The 19,072-nt window shown below is 45.2% G+C and overlaps 1 protein-coding gene across 2 annotated transcripts; it reads left to right on the forward strand.

The window, feature by feature from the left end:
- The first annotated feature begins 3,166 nt into the window (after positions 1–3,166).
- On the forward strand, positions 3,167–8,829 carry polr1f (RNA polymerase I subunit F). 2 transcript variants are annotated; one of them, XM_023817601.2, is made up of 5 exons: positions 3,167–3,763; positions 3,967–4,291; positions 4,661–4,802; positions 5,581–5,789; positions 7,482–8,829. In XM_023817601.2, exons 2-5 carry the CDS (start codon positions 3,987–3,989, stop codon positions 7,930–7,932), a joined length of 1,107 nt encoding a protein of 368 aa, XP_023673369.1. In that variant the 5' UTR covers positions 3,167–3,763; positions 3,967–3,986; the 3' UTR covers positions 7,933–8,829. The 2 variants fall into 2 exon arrangements, with proteins under 2 accessions (XP_023673369.1, XP_023673370.1); XM_023817602.2 differs by lacking the exon at positions 3,167–3,763 and having other exon boundaries at positions 3,912–4,270.
- Positions 8,830–19,072: the final 10,243 nt, after the last annotated feature.

Consider the following 19,072-nt stretch of genomic DNA (forward strand, 5'->3'; position numbering starts at 1 on the left):
ACACACACAAACACACACAAACACACACACACACAAACACACACACAAACACAAACACACACACACAAACACACACACACAAACACACACACACACAAACACACACACACACCCTATCAGTTCCCTTTTTCATGGAATGTTTAAAATGCAACAGGAACCCGACAAGGCACAGAAAAAACTCGATAACGCGATCATTTTTAGCATTTTTATTTCCTTTTTTTCTTAAGAAAGAGGCAGAAGTGGTTGTTAAAAGTGAACCACCTCGTTGAGATACTTCACCCTGATGCTCACAAGGCGCAGACGAAACACTGTTTCAGAAAAGACACGCACATGCATGCGATACGGACGGCGGCCTTGCATTCTCTCACACCCTTCCTTTCAGAACAATCTGTACAGGACCACTGGTCTGGGTCTCTGTGTTGTGTCTAAGTCCAGAGAGCAGAGTCAGATAAGGTACTGTAGGTTAGATACCTCCTACAGGCAAACGAAGCACACATGTTACCTGACTTCCACCCCTCAAGGTATTTCAGCACTGCAATTTGGGAATGCAGTGGAATATCAGAGCCAAGGGCAAAGCCAGGAATAGACTGGCAGATCAGCACAAGGGGGCCCAATCAGCACAAGGGGGCCCAACCAATCATGAAAAATAATGTATTATATATTTATATATAGCTCTGGGGAAAATTAAGAGATTACTCCATATTTTTTTAAATCTGTATTTTTTAAAAAACTGGTTTAATCCTGGTTCTGCTGGCAGAAGGTTGTGCTAATCATTAGGCTGCTTCCAGGCTCAAAATTTCTAAGACAGCAGTACACAAGAATAAGGTGAAGCAGGAGGCACTGGGAACGACCAGAAACCAGCCAGGTAGGGGGCAGAAGTGACTTTCTAATGCCGTAGGCCTCCGAATTACCTGTGTAAGTGAAATAATCATCTTTATTCTTGGTAGGGGAGCCTCCGAAATGAAGGGAGATCCTGCCCTGATCAGAGCTGTGCTGTCTTTATGATGTCAAGGGAAGGGGTTGTTGGACCTTAGAATCATGACTGAACATGTTTTTTTTTTTTGTGAGTAAATTAAACATGTGTGCACCTTACACAGTACATTCTGCTTGGACAAATAACCAGACATCAGAATGTGAGAATATGATTCTGAGTCACAAGCCGTAAGTATGAATCCCCAGGAATGAAGGGTGGCCCTTGTGCTCTGCTTATGTGCTGTGTGGGATGACAGTTGTGCTGGGACGCGCATATCTGGTTGAGCGAATCTGTATTATTAGTTCCAAAGTACACTCTGTACATTGATGAAGTACAACAGACTGTCTATTCATGCAATCATATCCACATAGAATATGAACCACCGAACATACAGTGGTATACCTAGACAGCTCCGATGTCCCGGAAACAGGCATATGGCACAGCGGATGCCGAACCTCACACACGCCGCTCGATATCGCATTACTCCATCTGCTTACATCAGGCGGAAAGGTGTTTGATTTGCCAGGACAGGGATTGCAAGGAAAGTGCTAAGCTCGATAGCCTTGCTAGCTGAGTCAGGCGGAATCAGGGATAGTTCTGGGGGGCGGGGGGGGGGGGGGGGGGGGGCAATGCCCCCGTGACAACATGCATGCCTGCCGCCATAAATATTAGGGGTGTAACTTACAGTTTTCTACAGTTTGGTATGTGTCACAGCTTTTAGGCCATGACGACACTATGGTTTTGGTATCTTTACACTTGAGCACGTCTGCGGGTCCTTGGGCAGGTCGCTTAACCCCCAGCTCCCTGGGCACAGCTACGAGTGGCTGCTCTTCGTGGACAGCTTGCTCCACAAAGAGCAAGTTGAGGGAGGCGTAAAGACAATTTCCCCACGGGGATTAATAAAGTATCAATTATTATTATTAAGGAGAAAATAAAAACACATCACCCTTTTATTCTACAATGAACTCTTTGTATTCCCATATGACGACTCCCCATTCAGAAAAATGGCAGCATGACTAACTGGGCCTAGTTGATGTCTCTCCTATATGAAATCAAGCAGATAAAAACATTTAAATTAAAAGTGCTTCTTAACTTTGATAACATGTATGTGGTTTGTCTATACAATTTTAAATGACATGTACAGGCAACATCAAATTTATTTTATTTTTTATTTTATCTATCCTTTATTTTACCAGGAATGTCCCATTGAGATACATTATCTCTTCTTCCAGGGAGTCCTGGCCAAGAAATAATAAATTTAGAAATAATAAAGTGTAATGTCAACTGAGCTACCTGTCTAAGCATTTTGTGTTAGCAAAAGCTTTAGCAACAAGGAAGTGATTTGCCTTCTCTATTTTATATAAACAGGGTACATACGTGTATAGGTAACAATAAATGTAAAAATAATACAAAGTGCAAAATCAAGTTGGTACCCTAATGACATACCTATTTCTATATGGTGAGGTTCTTCTGCAAAAAGATGTCAACACTCTCTGAAGCAAGGCGGCTGCTACCAAATCTTACCTTTATAGAGAAAAATATTTTTTGACCGGAACATAGACGAAGTTAAACATATCACTGTTGAAAATAACCACAGGCAATCGCCGCAAAGTGCAAATAGATAATCAATATTACAAAGCCATAACCCAAGAGAGCGCAGAATGTTTTTGATGCAGTAGACCCACATAAAGAGAGCAAAAAAATTTATTGTGGCGAGTCATTTTAATAAAGAATATGACAATTCATTTGAAATGTAATACTCTCTTTATCAATAGGCACTATCGGTTTAATACTAGCAGTGACATAGACAAGAAAACCAACAGTTAACATGCGACTCACGGTCACATTCCAGGGCAAACATTACACAGCTACGATATTTACAATTAACATAAATATACGAATACACATATTAATATACGCCATTTAATGATAAGCGCGGTGCATAAAAAGCATGCCGGCTACTGACCAACCCCACGGCTTCACTTTATGTCAGCCAATTGTCGATAGCAGGTGGGATTGTGCCAGCCAATTGTCGACAGTGGGTGGGATTATGTCAGCCAATTATCGACAGCGGGTGGGATCACTGTCCATACAGTGTCGTATTGCTGAAACAACGTCGATTACGTTTGAACTATGCGGTGACCTTTAGCCAGGATAATTTACGCCCTCTGCTGTTGTATAATGACATTTGAATTCTAGCCCTGGAAAATGACTGCTCCAGTTTTTCAGATGTATTTTTGGGGAAAAAACACAACAATCTGGTTGTTAGTTTAATACTTTAATTTATACAACATCATATTAGCAATAATTCGACTACTGTTATTTTCCAAAAGAATATTTCCTAGTGCAGAAAATGTAATGCAATTAAATGTGATTTTGAGCCACACATTCAAGGGTTCAACCTTAGAAGCAGCTGTTAGTAGCACATGCATGTTTCTCTGCACCTCTGAATTTTCCCCAGTATTACACCTGTTTAGTGATTTGGCTTCAGCGTAGTGGTTCAGGATACAGCACTGCAGCAGGAAGACTGCTGGTTCATATCATAGGGGAAGGTTGTAATTGTATTCCTGTGGCCATGATTCCATCAGGACTACAGCAAATCCCAAGCAGCAGAGATACACCTTCAACAGGATGAGACAGGAGTGCATTGCAGGGCACACACATCGTCAAGCACTGTGGACAAATTAGTGATGCCTGATCACCTGGATACCTTTGGACAGGAGTCTTCATAACATACCAACTCCACCCAAACAGATCGAGGGTTGAATTCAAACCTCGAGCCCCAGAGGTGTAAGGAAACACTGCTACCAACTGCGCCACTGTGCCGTCGTTAATATGAATCCCTCTGTTAAAATACACAGCTATGTATACGGCTAAGTGACCAAGTAGCGACTAAATTGGTTGGGACGGTTTAAAACCTCCTTTCCGCACGGGGGCGCAACCGCTAAGTCGCTGAATCTTCGAGCGTTGCATCCTTACTTCCTCTGTCGTAGTTTTCGAACTTCCGGGCAGCATGGCGAAGTTGCAGCAGGTGGAGACGGAGGTGAAGAACGGCGGCCCGTCCACAGAGGCCAAGGCTCCGGCATCTGGGATGGTCGGGACGGCGGGGAGCGCGGGTGTGACGCCGTGTTTGCCGCCTAGTTTCGCGGACGCCTGCCAGTTTGTGAGCGCGCCGTACTCGTGCCTGGTGCTGGACACGACCCGGCGGCACGTCGCGCTCTCGCCGATGTTCCTGAAGAAGAAGAAGACGGGCATCCAGGAGCAGCTGAACTGCGAGCTGCTCAAGTACTCCGAGAGGCGCGTCTCATTCCCCAGGCTGTTCGTAAAACAGGCGGCGAATCGCACCAGCGCTGCTCTGCAAAATGTTACTGTCACTGCACGTCGGTGCGGTGCATTTAAAGATGAAATGATCTGTAATATGTTTTCAAACACATGGGGAAAAATATCGAGTTCCCTCCAGTATTAAATATCTGGAGAGTCATGTTAGTTTAGTTACTGGTAGGTGATGGCAAGGTTGTACCAGCGTGTTCCACATAATATAAGTAGAAGGACATGGAATGGCGCTATACTGGGGGGGACACGAGGTAGTGGACTCTGCCTAACAATGACTGGATTGTCCAAAATATTACGACGTTGCTTTTCAGTGAAACAGTTTTTAAAATGAGATCTTTTTGTTCCTTTCCCCAGTATGAACGGGGTGCCCCTAGCCTACGACAGCATTAAAGTCTTGGGACAACACGGGGATATATACGACGACCAAGGGTTCATCCACCTCAACATAGAGGCGACGTTTGTGATCTTTCGGCCCAGAAAAGGACAAAAGCTTTTGGTATGCCTCCTGTTTGTAAAAGAAATTGAACTGTTTTTGGTATCACTTTACTTGATGGGGCACAAATACTTAGTAGTAACTCTGTTACTACTGAAGTACAAATCATAAACAAAAATAGTTGCTACTTGAGATAAAGGATGCGTCATGACTCATTAATGATGAACAAACATGAGATCAGTATTTCACTTGTGTTATTCATGATTTGTTACTTCAGTGGTTCCTTTAGCAGTTTACAAATGATTACAAAATTAACGGATATAGCAACTACAGCAATAGTTACTGCTTGGGATAAAAGATGTGTAACAATTCATTAATGAGGAATGAACATGAGATCAGTATGTAACTAAGATTCAGTTTATGGTTAATACATAGGAAGTAGCGTAATAATATAATACTAGTGTATTCAGATCACGGACCTAAAGGTCTGAGCACTGCTGGTTTTCCAGCCTTCCTTTGCCTGTGAGCCAGGTGTGAAGCCTCTGGCCAATCAGAATCAGTAATTAATTAACTAAGTACATGGGAGAAGTGAAATCAAGGCCTGCATTTGGAATCGAGGTCCAGAGTTGAAGAGCCCTGATGTATTTGTGTCCCGTCAGTTAAAGTGTTACCCTGTTTTCTTTTTTAAATCATTTTGAGATGTGTAGCGTATTTTCTTGCAGGGCAATGGACCAATGTTGTAAATAGCTTAAATATGAGGCAGTGTTGGGCAATTATTTTTGTTGTTGATCGGGACTCTTTTCTTCATCTGGGGTTTTAAACGCAGTCGTCCATTTTTCAGGGTGTCATAAACAAAGTGGGAGTGAGTCACGTGGGGTGTCTAGTGCACGACTCGTTCAACGCCTCCATCCCCAAGCCGTACCAGGTCAGCGTGGAGGCTTGGAGGCAGGCCGGCTTCGCTGTGGGCGACACCTTGGAGTTCGAGGTCTTCCAGCTGGACGCAGACGCCGCCGGTGTGCTCCTCATCAGAGGAAGGCTGGAGAATAAAAGGTTCAGTACTGGCCTCTTCCCTACCTCTCCAATAAGCGTGTACCTGCTGTAAGCGTGTACCTGCTGTAAGCGTGTACCTGCTGTAAGAGTATTTCCTTTCGTTCGGTTGTCGCCTGCAGCTCCTGTATAGAGCTGTGACGATTACACGATTAAACTCGATTATTAAAAAGCATTGGTGAAAAATTCCCTTCACGATTACTTGTCAATATGGCGGAAGGAAGATGCCGCAAAAAAGAGCGAAAGTATCAGTTCTGTGGAAGCACTTAACATTAAAAGTGAACGAAAATAGGTTCCTGTATGTCAGAGTAATTCAGATTCAGAATACTTGATTGATCCCTGAGGAAATTATGTGGATTCAGTACAGTAAGAAAATTATTAAGTTAAATATCAATAACAAATAATACAAATATTACAATACCAAAAATACAAATGACTTCAATACTAGGAACTCAATATACAAACAATATATTATATAAATGTTATATTATATATATATATATATATATATATATATAATTATGTAAACTATATACAAGCAATATCCTAATAAATATTACAATACCAAATTATGAATGGCTCTAAAAGTACAAAGAACTCAATATACAATCGCTGCCAAAATGAAGGTTAGCTGTCGCTTGGCCGCCTCATTTTACAGAATATGGTAGGCCTGTAATGTGATAGACCGTATAATGTGTCTTTTTAATTTTGTTATTGTTATTAGTTTAACATATTGCTTTAGGGTTGAACAAAATGGGGACGTATCATTTAACATTAAAATGTTATTTTATTTCACATTGCGATATTTGCAATATGTAGCAGTTGAAAATGAACTATGTAGCTAAATGCAACTTATTTCCCAATAGCGTGTGTCAGATGTTGACGGTGTGAGTTATGCTAACAGACACAAAGCAGTGCTGACAAATCACTTGCTTTTGCTTAATATAGTCTAAGGAATACAAAATACAGTGGAATCTCGGTTCTCGAATTGAATCCGTTCCGGACTCCGGATCAAATCCTAAAAAGTTCGAGTTCTGATCAAATTTTTCCCATAATAAATAATGGAAAACCAATTAATTGGTTCCCGGCCCCCCAAAATTACACCTATATATATATATTAGCATTTAAACACAAAATGAACAGGATAAAACAAGAAGAGCATTTTTTTCTTGATAACATCTCGATACACCTATGGTAAAGTTAAAATGGGTTTTAGTACAGTACACTCAGCCTAACAAACATCATAGCCTTGCCTACTATAAAAACATGCTTAGAACCCTTACATTAGCCTATAGTTGGGCCAAATCATGTTCAATATCACATGTAATTTATTGAATAATGTACTGAAACCGAAAGAAACGTACCCATTGGGAAGTCAAAATATCGTAACTTGGACTGTCGTAATCCAGGGAGCATTTGTGTTTTATGTTATCTTATGTAAAAATTATTATTCTGTGAAATATCAGATTAACCCGTAGATTATTTGATTATTCATATAATTCATAGTGACAGCTCTACTTTTATGTTCACACAGATTCTGTAAAATACGGCATGTTTGTCATTTACAAACAATTGAGGGTTGAGAGTGAACAGTGAAGCTCTTGGTTTTTGTAGAGCAGAGCCATGAATCGGGGCAGACAGGGACTGTGACTTCGTTACTGGCTTTCTTAAGACAAACCATCTAATTCCTTTCAGGGTTGAAGAGCTGGTGGCCCTCAGTGAACAAGGAGAAGATGTGTCTGTGGAGGACAGTGTCATATCCAAGGAGGAGACCATCGAACCCATGGCTGAGGACTCAACTGACTGCATGAAAACCAAGAAGAAGAAGAAGAAAAAGGACAAATCCTGGGACATTGAGGCCCCAACAGATTCTCAGGTGACAGCGGAAATCACTGCGGACACCGCCGGAATCGCGGAAGTCCAGGTGAACGGGCGTGACGAAAGAAAAAGAAAGAAACACAAAAGTAGAAAAGGCAGCACAGAGGCTGAGGAGGTCCACATGGACGAGGTGCCTGCTGTACTCTCTGACGAAGTCCACAGCAACAAGAAGCCCAAGAAAAGGAAGCGGGAAAAGGAATATGGTGCCGATCTGGATGCGGATTCTGAACCCCCCCGAACCAAGAAGAAGAAGAAGAAGAAGGTGTAGGATTTTTACCCAAAATGACTCAAAAACACAGGTTTCTTCACAGGAATCATAATCACGCTGCTGTAGTGTTTGTGTAAATACTGCCACTTGCCAGCAGAGGGGAGTATTACAGCGTCTTCTTGGTTTTTAGAGAAATGTTTCTTGTAAGACCCAATAATGCCCATACGAAGTTAAACAATTCTGTATAATATGCATTTATACCAAGTGCTTTTGACCATGAAAGATGGGATGCATGGCTTTTGAATGTGAAAATGTAAAGTAAAAATGTATTTTCTTTTAAATGTGCCTACATCCCATAATTCATCACTGTTTTTTTGTTCGTAGTTGGGGATGCGTCGTTTCGAGATTTTGTTCAATCTCAATAAGATTTTTGTAATCGAGCACACAGTGAATATGCAATACAATGGCATCAGTCCATTTTGTTAATTGTACTGATTTTTTAAAGCAAGTCAGGCCACCTTTGCGATGATATAAATATTAAAGTTCGTTGCTTTGTTGCATCAGTTACATTAAGTTACCGTATTGGCTTGGGAAAACTATGAAATGTGACACGATCTTAATGGCACCACCCCATGCTCTATTTGTATTGCTTTCATTTACCGCGGGCGTGCGCGCTAAACCGGCGGATCAGGGTTTTCCCCGGTTCGTCGTCGTCTCCCGGCCTGCCTTCCACATTTCTGCTTATTAAAGGTCACTGGTGTACCGTTACTATTTTTACACCGACAGGATGCGAATGCTTTAAATCCCCGAAGCGGTGTTTCTCCGAAGCAGGAGTAGAAATTCGTAAATGGGGAGGTTTAAAAAAAGACATTTTGGCAGGTAATAAAATGAGCTGTTTGCCGCTGCGGTTTGTTCTGAGTTCAGGCCTCAGTGTTATTAAAAAAACGACGTTAATGATTTCACTGTTATGCATATTGTTTTGTTATACTTGGAGAGCTTTTGTTAATAGAGACATTTGATTTAGAAAGTTATCGATAATTGGCATTAAACTAGCATTGCTAATTATTTTATCAAACGCATTGTGAAGATTTTTTCTACCAAACGTATTTGGAGATTGTGAAGGTTCTTCCCCCAAAGACCGGCCCTGTCTGATTTGGCCGAGCTGCTCTGTGTCGTAAATATGAGTTGGCCGGGAAGCGTTTTCTTCCCGCTGCCAGGGAGATTCCCGCCAGTCGCTGCCTTTCATCGTTTGGCAAGGCTGACGGAGCTCGTCTCACTTAGTCTGGAACCTGCGGCTGAACCGGTTTCAGCTTCGTTTTGAATCTCCTCACGGTGATACACTGGGCTCTTATGCTGCCTCTTGGAAAGAAGTGGGGGCTTCTTCAGTCTGTCTGCCCCCCCCTCCCCCCACGCTCCATCCTCTTCCAGAAACCATCATATTTTGAATTGTTCTCACCTTGTTTTTTTGGCCATGGGGAGTGGTGGGGGTCTGGCCAGCCTTCAGATGTCTTGTTTTTGATGGGAGCTCTAGGGTTTCTCAGACAGGGGCTTGATTTTGTGTGTTGATTTGTGTTGTTACGAAGTGATGAGGATAAATCAAGCTGTCAGACTCCCCCCTCTGACAACCAGATATATCTTAGTCGGGGGAGGTGGCTGGACCTCTCCATGCATCCCCTGGTGCAGCCTTGTCCTTCCACAGGTGTGGTGATCTGTCACCCAGTCAGAATTTGGCGCCCTCTCCTGGCCAGGCCTTATAAAGCTGCCAGCTTCTGGTTGGTCCCAGTAGTGGCCCGTGCATCCACTAATGTGAACCGGTGCCATTTGCGAAGTTAGAAGTAGGATAAACCTTTAAAAATAAGCTATGGGGACAGAATACAGTTAGCATGCATAAGCCCTATCCCTACCCAACAAACCCCAGGAAGCTAACCCTAAACCTAACCCTATCCCTACCCAACAAACCCCAGGAAGCTAACCCTATCCCTACCCATCAAACCCCAGGAGGCTAACCGTAACCACAAACTTTCCTAGAAACCAGTTTGCAATTGTTGTTCTGTAGTGTTCGGATGTGTTTTTGCCCGTTTACAGGCCTGAACATGGTTACCTTTAAAGGTTGCATAGTTTCCTTGACATTTTCTTCTGACGAAAACTTCAGGAGGGAGAGTCAGGCAGCGTGTGGCTTCTTTGTGTCGCCTAATTCGGTTTGTTCCTGAATCTCCGAATTTCTTACTCATCCTGTGGTCTGGAGCGTGTAGCCGCCCCTCCATCTTAGAGATGGAGGTGGAGCGGCTGGTAACCTGTGGCAGCTCATTGGTTTGTCTTTTTCTGAGTCGTCACGGTATATAAACAAGGGCAAACTCCCGGACCTCTTCCCTGGAACAGTGGTCCTCGGTTCGGGGGCTGATGACAGAGTCCGACATCCCACATTGCCCATTTGATGGAAAGAGTGAGTCAGTGCTCATTCATACCCTGGGGGGTTAGGGTCTGTGTGTTAGCGAATGTTTAACAGGCCGGTTGCCACACAAACATCCCTCCAGCCACCTTAGGTCACGGTTTTTGTGACTCTGGCAGTTTTCATCTTGTCGTCCGGCTGTATGGCTTGTGACCCATCCGCTGGTCGTAGGGGGAAGCTACCTTAGGGGCAGTGACCCGCTTTGACCTCTGCTCCAGGTGCTGATTCGTTGTGGGAACAGAGGCTGCTGCCGTTATTATTATTTTTTATATTTTCTCAAGAGAGATCCGGTTACGGAAAGTACCGAGCCCGGGGATTGTTGCTTCATTTACGAGAGGGCAATCGTCACACGCGACGTTTTGGTCAGCTGTGAGCGGTTGCTAGGCGACTGGAGAAACTGACACCATAACAACAGGCATGATTCAGCAAGCAGACTCATGAAAACTGCACGGATTTGTAAATAATGTCAGTTACATATAAGCCAGACCGCAGGGAAATTACTCAACTGAACCCCCAGCCCACCTCATCCTGGTGGGATTTTTTTGATGCCTTTAAATAGTAATACCAACCTTCCAGGAGATTTTATTTAATAATAGTGATACTTAATTTGCTATTTGTACAAGAGCAGGTACACAGGAATTTCTGAGATTTTACACATCCGTTGTATGAGTCTCACACAGATATCTGGATAAAAGCAAAGCTTGAGGTCACGGCATATAGCCGCCATTTTTCCGCCCCCCCTGAAGCAGCTTATGGGGTTGAGTGTCTCGTTCGAAGGCCCAAAAATGATCGGATTCGAACCAGCAAACTCCCAGATATGGACGCAGACTCGGAAATCAAACTTGCAGAGTCCAGGCGTGGAAGCTGCTCTTGGCTAACCGGGCTGCGTGCATACCCTGAGTCAGAGTTTCCAGACCTGTGTGGCTTTGAACCACACACACGTAAGAGGAGAGGGGCGGCGGGGCATTTTTGGGAGAGGGGCGTCGCCGTGACGTTGCCAATCCTGCACTAAATTTCCACGTGGGCCCCCCAGGCTAATTAGCAGCCCGCTAAGCACTTTAGCACACACGCACGGGTCCAAATGCTGGGGCCGGTCATTAAAGGAAAATGTCCCGGCTGTTTGACCCACATATTCAGTCTTCAAAGACCTCCTCCACCTTGGCTTCAGCAGGCAAACTGAATCATATCAAAGACCCTTCTTAAACAGAATGACACATAAATTACCTTTATAGTGTTTTCGCGGAGCCTTCTGTGAAATTTACTGCGTCTTTGGCACCTCTGGCATTAGTTATAGATTTGAAAAAAAATTATTTTTCTCTACTCATACACAGATTAGGAGTTCTGTGTTTATTTGGGACCTGCTCTCGCTGCTGACATTCGACCGTCTCCAGGAAAAGTCCGGGCGTGAAATCGTAGTTTGCAGCATGGATATTAAGACACGACTTTCAGTGGATCCACACCATCGCGCGGTGTTTTCGCCTAAAGCTTGAGCAGCTTCTCCACACAAAAAGATCATGCGAAGTCTAAATACATAAATATGCATGTGCCCTATATTTTATGGGGCTTATATAGTGCAAAAAGTGTTCCTGTCCGACGTTTAAGGAACGTCACTTAGATTCAGATCTGCAAACAGTCACACGCAGGATAAACTAGAACCTAGATCTGAAGTGAGACATGTACCTGAAATAAACTGCCCAGCCACTAGGAGGCCCCGGTGTGCTGTGTTCCACAAGGAGCAAGGCGATTAGCACAGACCAGCTCACCTCATACTGTGGGTTTATCCCCTGTGGCCCAGAATACCCAGAAAATGTTTTCTGGATCTCAGAGCCAAAATGGTGCGTTCCCTGGAAGTGTTAAATATCATTCACAATACTCAAATGAGTCATGTTCACTCTCAGAGCCAAAATGGTGCACGCCCTCTATGGCACCACAGATTCAGAAGTAATGCACAAGAAAACCGCAGTTTAGGGTATCACTGGCAGCCAAAGGAACACAAGGGCACATGTGACCTTAAAGAGTTATTTAATGTTCAAATGTCCTGTTAACATCATGCTCAGCTCATATTGACAGTCTCCTGCTACTGAAATGCTTACTTTTTCACCTCGAGCTGGAAATTCGTTTTGGCTACCTGTGCCTTTTTTTGATTCACCGTTCTCTGGAAGAATTCTCAAAACAAACAAGCAGAAAAATGTACGTGTGAACACTGTCGGATTCACTGTCGGATTCACTGTCGGATTCACTGTCGGATTCACTGTCGGATTCACTGTCGGATTCACTGTCGGATTCACTGTCGGAAGGGCCCTTCGTGCTTTTCTGTCCGTTGCTGTAACAATGTAGCCTTTTGAAATGTGTCTTTGGGGATTTTTAGCCGGAGTTCCACTGCACACTTTGGTCATGGATCGTTAGCCGCAGTTAGGTCACTGGTTGACCGCGGTCACACCCTGCTATCGCTTAGCTGCCCTGCACAGGGAGGCCAGGTTTAATACCTCATCGCATCCGAAGGAAGTGGTCTCACTGAGGGGGGGCACTGAAGGAGTGTCATGGAGAGAAGGTTTCTCCCGTCGTCACGGCCAGCCCTGCACAAGAAAACAGCAATATTTCTCTTTTCTGCCTATGGCTACCTGTAACCAAAACACTCTGTATCGAATTTCCCCAAATCTGAAATCTTGAAAATGTCCACTTTACAAAGAGCCTTACGTTTACATCCACATGCCGTTAATTTCCCAGCAAGCGTGTACTTTTGCATTTCAAACGTCGCATATTTTTTTCCCCCTTTTGAAAGTTCCCTGTATTTTTACGGGCCTCCCCAACCCCCGCTGCCCCCCGCCCCCCGTTGCCCCCCTGCCCCCTGTCTTGGGAATGCCAGCCAACCCGAGGAGATTAATTGGTTCTTTATAATCTGTTGGCATTTGAAGGTTTATAAATGTCTAGACAAAGCTTAATTATATGGAAAGTCAGATTACTCCAGTATCCAAGCTCTTCACTTTTAAAACATTTTTGACCCTAAACCAGGAGTAGATGACACAGGGAAATCAACCTTTGTAATGTTTTTTGTCGTTTTTTTTTTTTAAACTTATTAAACTAAATCTAAATATAATCGAAATACTAATGAAAGATAAATCAGAGCATTAAACTTGTGTGAGCAGTACCTTTAACATCCACAAGAGGGCTGTGACTTAGTTTAGCAATTAGCACATGACACATCTATAGGAAAAGAAAGCTGCTTTTATATGAGGTGTGTTACTGTTGCTATTATGTAGCATTTAGAGGTAGTAGTTTCCTGTGCGCATGGTTTTGTGTAACGTAGGAAGCCTGCCTCCATTAGCACGATAAGCCTGATCTAGCCTGACTCAGCCATGGGTTTTGCTTTCTGGTGTACGTTTCACAAGGCCGCTAATTGTACATCCATCACCTGAGCTTTCTGATACCTCCTTGACAGACAGATGCTATTCGCGTCTGTAAATGCTTTTGCACTAGGCTGCAGGATCTACTATAGCAATTGTACAAGAATCCGTAAACCCACCCCTTCCCACCCACAGGCCCCGCCCCTGGCTCCGCCCACCTGTAGCCACAGCCCGGCTGGCCAGTGAGGTAATGTGCAGAGCTGCCAATCCTGTTGCCACAACGAGCAGACGGCAACCACTCTGGTCAAGAACTCCAGCAAATAACCATGCTACTTATGTGCACGAAAATAACTGGAGCGCTTCAGCTCAGTGTCGTAATGTCAGGGCTCCTGAAAACTCCCACAAGCTTCATAACACAAACCCATTAGAAATTAAAGGCTCCGGCTCATTCGTCTTGGAAGCTGGGACACAGTGCACGTCACACTGCCTTTCCACAGCAGAGGGGTGTCAGCCACAGGTCCAACTGGCAGAGGCTGAGTAAGTAACATGAGCCCAGCGGCGCGTGAGGAAGGCCCCGGGGGGTGGGCGGGGCTCGGCCCAGGTGCCAGACGGGCCTTCTCCCTCTCCCGGGGCTGCAGACTCCCCATGTGGGTGAGGCTGTCTGTCAAACAGGATAAGAGGCACCAGCAGTGAGGGGAGCCTTCAAAGCCCAAGGCCTGAGCGGCCTGCCGTCCATCTCCCATGCAGGCCCGCTTGCCAAATGGGGGTGTAAAGCCTGATTGGTTAAACAGCTGACACCGATCGTGAGTATCCAATGGGAGAAGTGTGCTTGCTTGCTTGTCATAGCGCGATTTCAGCGGCGGCCAGCAGAATTTAACAACGTCATGACGAATGTCCCGTGAATTTGCCAATTATTAATGGGGGGGAGGAGCTGCTGCCTATCCCAAAACGCTTGGGGGGGGGCATGATCCCATCCATGCTGCATCATTTTCTGCTTACTTTACACTTCATAAGGATGTCATATATATGGCATATAGTAATTTAGATATTAATAGAGTCATTAAAAGTGACTCCGGCCAGCAGAAATGTGTTTGGAAGATCGATGGATATATTGTGAGATTTTCCACACTTCCCAGTTTAGTCTGCCCTCTTTCAGTGAAACTCCATTTACCTCTCTGTATATCTGTAACATTTTACTTAAGACTGCTCTCCCCCTGTTGTCTTGGGGTTTCTTCTGGGTTCTCTGGATTCTTGTAGGTGTGAATGTGTGTGAGTGCCCTGTGATGGGATGTTCTGGGTTATTCCCTGCCTTGTGCTCGTAACGTCCGGGGGTAGGCAAGTATGGAAGATTGATGGATGGATGGATGGATGGATAAAACCATGGCCAGCTTGGCACCTTCTGGGTTAGGAGATGATGTTAAACATTTATAGGGTCACATCTTTATGGACTAAAAGAACTGGAAGATAAAATAAAATAATAAATTATCAATCAACCTAGATGTGATGCAATTCTCCATTTTTTTTTCCTTTACAAAAGGAACCTTACAGGACAGTAATAAAATAAATCTCATGCAAATCAGACCTATCCATGCTGTCTACTGGAAAACAACACTGACCACTGCAGCCACTGTACTCTGTAATTTAACAGGACATCAGAATTTAAAAACTGTGACCTTGAAGAATCCTCTACGAGAATCTTAGCTTCTCCAAGAGGAATCAGAATGAGTCAAGTACCACAGGAATCCCTTGAGAGAGATTGCAAAGTTGCATTTTGTACAGAAATGCCTCTTTTTAACATTTATTTAAGATTGCTTCCAGGTCAGGCGTTCTGAAATGCTCCAAAGACGTGACATTGAGCCTGAAATCTTTCCAGCATATGTGGAAAGTCTGGCGGGTCTCCTTGACATCGGCATGCGGGGCACAACCCTTTCGGGCAATTGGGCACCGTGTCACGTAACCTCTGCAGTCCGCAGGCGATGAGCGTAAAGCAGCACGTTGACATCTGAATTTAACCTGGGGGCCTGGGCCTGGGCCTGGAGGGGGGACAGCGGCTCTGACGTCACCTCCGGCTCTGTGGAGCAGCGGGGGTTTTAGACGACGCCGACCGCTCGAGGCTGACGTGGAGAAGGTTCTCCCGCTCCACTCAGATATCGCAGAACTACATGTTCACCGGACTTGTCAAGACCAATCACGGAGTATTGCTTGGGATGTCCCCCCACTTTCCCTCCATGCCTCTGAAACCTCAGTTGGCTGCCGGTTTCAGATGGGGGGAAAGGATGGGGGGGGGGGGATGGGGCCTTGGAGTTCACAGGATTATTTTTCTTGGAGGGGAGACAGCTCCTGGGAGGAATTTATTGGAAGTGCTGGAAGGGTGGGTGCCGGGGGGGTACTGCCAAAAGGGTGCTTGGAAATCTCCCCCCCCTCCCCCGGCCCCCATATGAGCACATAATGGTGAAAGATGGTCAGAGTTTAATTAATCACCCGTTAATCACCTACAAAAAGGCGGGGGTGGGGGGGTTGGCAATGGTGAAAACTAAAACCTGTTAGTGGGGGGGGGAATTGGTGAAAGTTGCTGAGTGGGGGGGGGTGAGTGGAGATAGGTGATGGTTCTCTCATTTTCCAAGATAAGATCAAATCAAACACAAGTGTGTATGCGGATTACAAAAAAAGAAAAAACAAAAAAGATGCCTGATTCTTTTTTTTTTCTAGTTTTGCTGACTGCTGCTGCTGGGGTTACCAGGAACCTCATCATGCCAGAGGCTGCGGACAAATGCACAGCTGTACCACATCGCCCTGTAGAACGTCTGTCTCTGCCAAGATTTACCTTAAAAAGAAAAATGGACCCCCCCCCCACCGTGTTTTTACACTGTTTGTTCGGCCCGCCAGTTTCCGAAAATATTTAGCGGAGAGGTGACGTGGTCGAGGTAAATCACGTGCATGAGACGCCGTCTGGCACCAGCTAAAACAACAAGGCACACAGGGCCAGGGGCCGGGTGTTAGCCGCTTGGCGGTAACGTGCTAACGAGACGTGGGGCCCGACGAAACCGGAAACTCAGTACCGCTTCTCGCTCCATTTCAGACTCGATATTTTGGCCGTCGCAACCCAGGGGGGGCGGTGGATTCTTTTCCATCAACAGCAAAGTGCCATTTACATATTCCTGGGGGGGTGGCGAGGGAGGTCATTTCATTTAACGGGCCTAATTTTGGGGGGAACGGGCCCTTCGACAACCGTGGAGGTCTGTCTCCGCACTTCACAGGTGGCCTTAAAAAGAAAACACCCCCCAGAATGGATTAGCCCAGGGGCCGGGGGTTAATGAAACAGGTTCAATATGAATACTGTCAGCAGGCCTTCGTCTTTGTATGCTGTGATGGCAGGCCTCTGGGAAATCAGGGAACCAGGCCGATCCTTAGGGTCTGGCCTGCTGTCTGGGAGCTGAGGCCTGAATCAGTGTCTCCACATGACCTTCGAGTCCCAGATCATGCTGTCTAACGTGCAGTTAGCACGCTACACGTTTCACTCATGCAGCTGTTCAATACAACAACCTGTCAGTTTTTTGATAAATTGCGGATATAAAAAAAAATAAATGTCTAAACCTGCTCTTTTCCTTTAGAGTGGAGTAATGTTAGAGTTATGGAGGGAATGCAACTAGGCTACAAAAGTCAACAAATTGGTGCTGGCAGCTTCCCGCTCTGTCCGGGTCACACCGCGTCACCCCTGTCACTCTCGGAGAAGCTCTCAGCAGACTCACGCTCACCCCGCGGTGCCTGCAATGCCTCCAGCAGATGCCCTTGGAGACCAGGGCTGCAGGTGCGAGCGTTTCTGCCCTGGAAGTCAATCATGCCAGCTCATTTCCCATGATTTATTGGCCTCAGGTGCCCCCCTCCCCCTGACCCCCCCCCCCTAAAAAAGGGCAGCAGATTGAGGTTTCAAAAAGATGGTGCATTTCGGAGTTCTTGGCTCACTCCAGCAAGGAACCGGATGCATATTGTTCCAGTATTGTGTTCTGATCTTGGATCTCTTCCTCTCGATTGGCCCAAAACATCCACACCAGAATTCCCAGTCAAGTGAAGGTCATCTTGGAAGTCTGACAAACTGGGTCTCGTGGAACAGAAAAATAAACAAGATTTTCTTTCTCCACAGGATTTTGTGTCCTTTCCTGGTCGCAGCCAAACTGCCCTCAGCCCTCGAGGTGCAGTTGGGTATGTGCATATTCTACGGCTTCCTGATAAACTTAAAGCGACATTCAGACGTGTTCCTCAGAGGGAGATGATTATAAGTAACATGGAGGACCTGACCCTAGGGAACAAAGTGCAAGGTTTTAAAACATTTAAAAAAACACGGAGTGCCATACTCTAAAAACATAGATAACCGGCATCCAAACAACAGAGTTTTAGACAATGATGAATACAAAGAACCAAACTTTTCAGAATATTCAGATATTTCAGATATTCAGATTCTAAAACACAGAGAGCCAGGCTTGACAGAACTGAATGCCCGGTTCTAGAACACAGAAAATCAGACTGCACTGGACAGAAGTTAAGGTTCTAGAATGCAATGAAACAGACTCTACAGAACAGAGATTTAGGTTCTAAAAAAGGCACTTAGAGTGTGAAAACCTATGGAAACTGCACACTGGGCACAGATACGCAGGACATTAACAGCCCAGTCAAACCTGTCGGCTGCTCAGGTCTCTGGCCTTCAGCATCCGCCTTAAAACCTCAGACTGTAAACCGGGCGTCTGCTTTGTCAGCTTTTGTACGAATAAAAGGCGAGACTCAAAACTGAAACCAGAGCTCACCCTTTCCCTCGTGACTTAATTCCATTTGTAATGTTCGCTCCACTTTAACTGTACATTAAAAGATTTATTATTCAGAGGGAAAGAGCAGGTGTAGATTTTGCGGAGGTGAGAAACTTGATAAATCAAGCTTTGTGTGTGTGAGAGAGAGAGTGTGAGACCCGGGTTTAAAATGTAAGAGACGCATTCAGAGATCCGGTCTGTCTTTGGGGAGGTGACCGAGATGGAGAACCTGTCAGAGAGGTGGAGATTTACGCTGGAAAAAACGTCCATAAATGAAAGGTCCCTGAGTTTTAATAACCCGATTTTTTTTCCCTATCGATTCTGAGTCTTTATTTTTGTTTTCCTTTTATGGGGCCCTCCAAGGGGGTTTCCTACACCTGCATGGGGGTCCCGGAGGTGCTGTAGAAGCGGGGCACCTGAAAGACCCCCTCCCGCTGCGGGTCCAACGGCGCCCCCCTTCCAACCCCACAAGGTCAGAAGCACGGCGGTAACCCCACCTCGGAAGGCCGCGTTCACGCAGGAAGGCAGACCAGAGACGGGCTGCTCTCACATCTTGGGGGGGGGGTGATGTCACCCTAAAAATCCCATGATTCATAGGCTGGTCTGCC

The sequence above is a fragment of the Paramormyrops kingsleyae genome, chromosome 23 (genome assembly GCF_048594095.1).
Source record: "Paramormyrops kingsleyae isolate MSU_618 chromosome 23, PKINGS_0.4, whole genome shotgun sequence".
Lineage (NCBI taxonomy): Eukaryota > Metazoa > Chordata > Actinopteri > Osteoglossiformes > Mormyridae > Paramormyrops > Paramormyrops kingsleyae.

Coding starts and splice junctions, on each gene's coding strand:
- polr1f (XM_023817601.2), top strand. CDS start 3,987: ATGGCGAAGTTGCAGCAGGTGGAGACGGAGGTGAAGAACGGCGGCCCG. Junction 4,292..4,660: donor CGCGTCTCATTCCCCAGGCT/GTTCGTAAAACA, acceptor TCCTTTCCCCAG/TATGAACGGGGTGCCCCTAG. Junction 5,790..7,481: donor GGAAGGCTGGAGAATAAAAG/GTTCAGTACTGG, acceptor AATTCCTTTCAG/GGTTGAAGAGCTGGTGGCCC.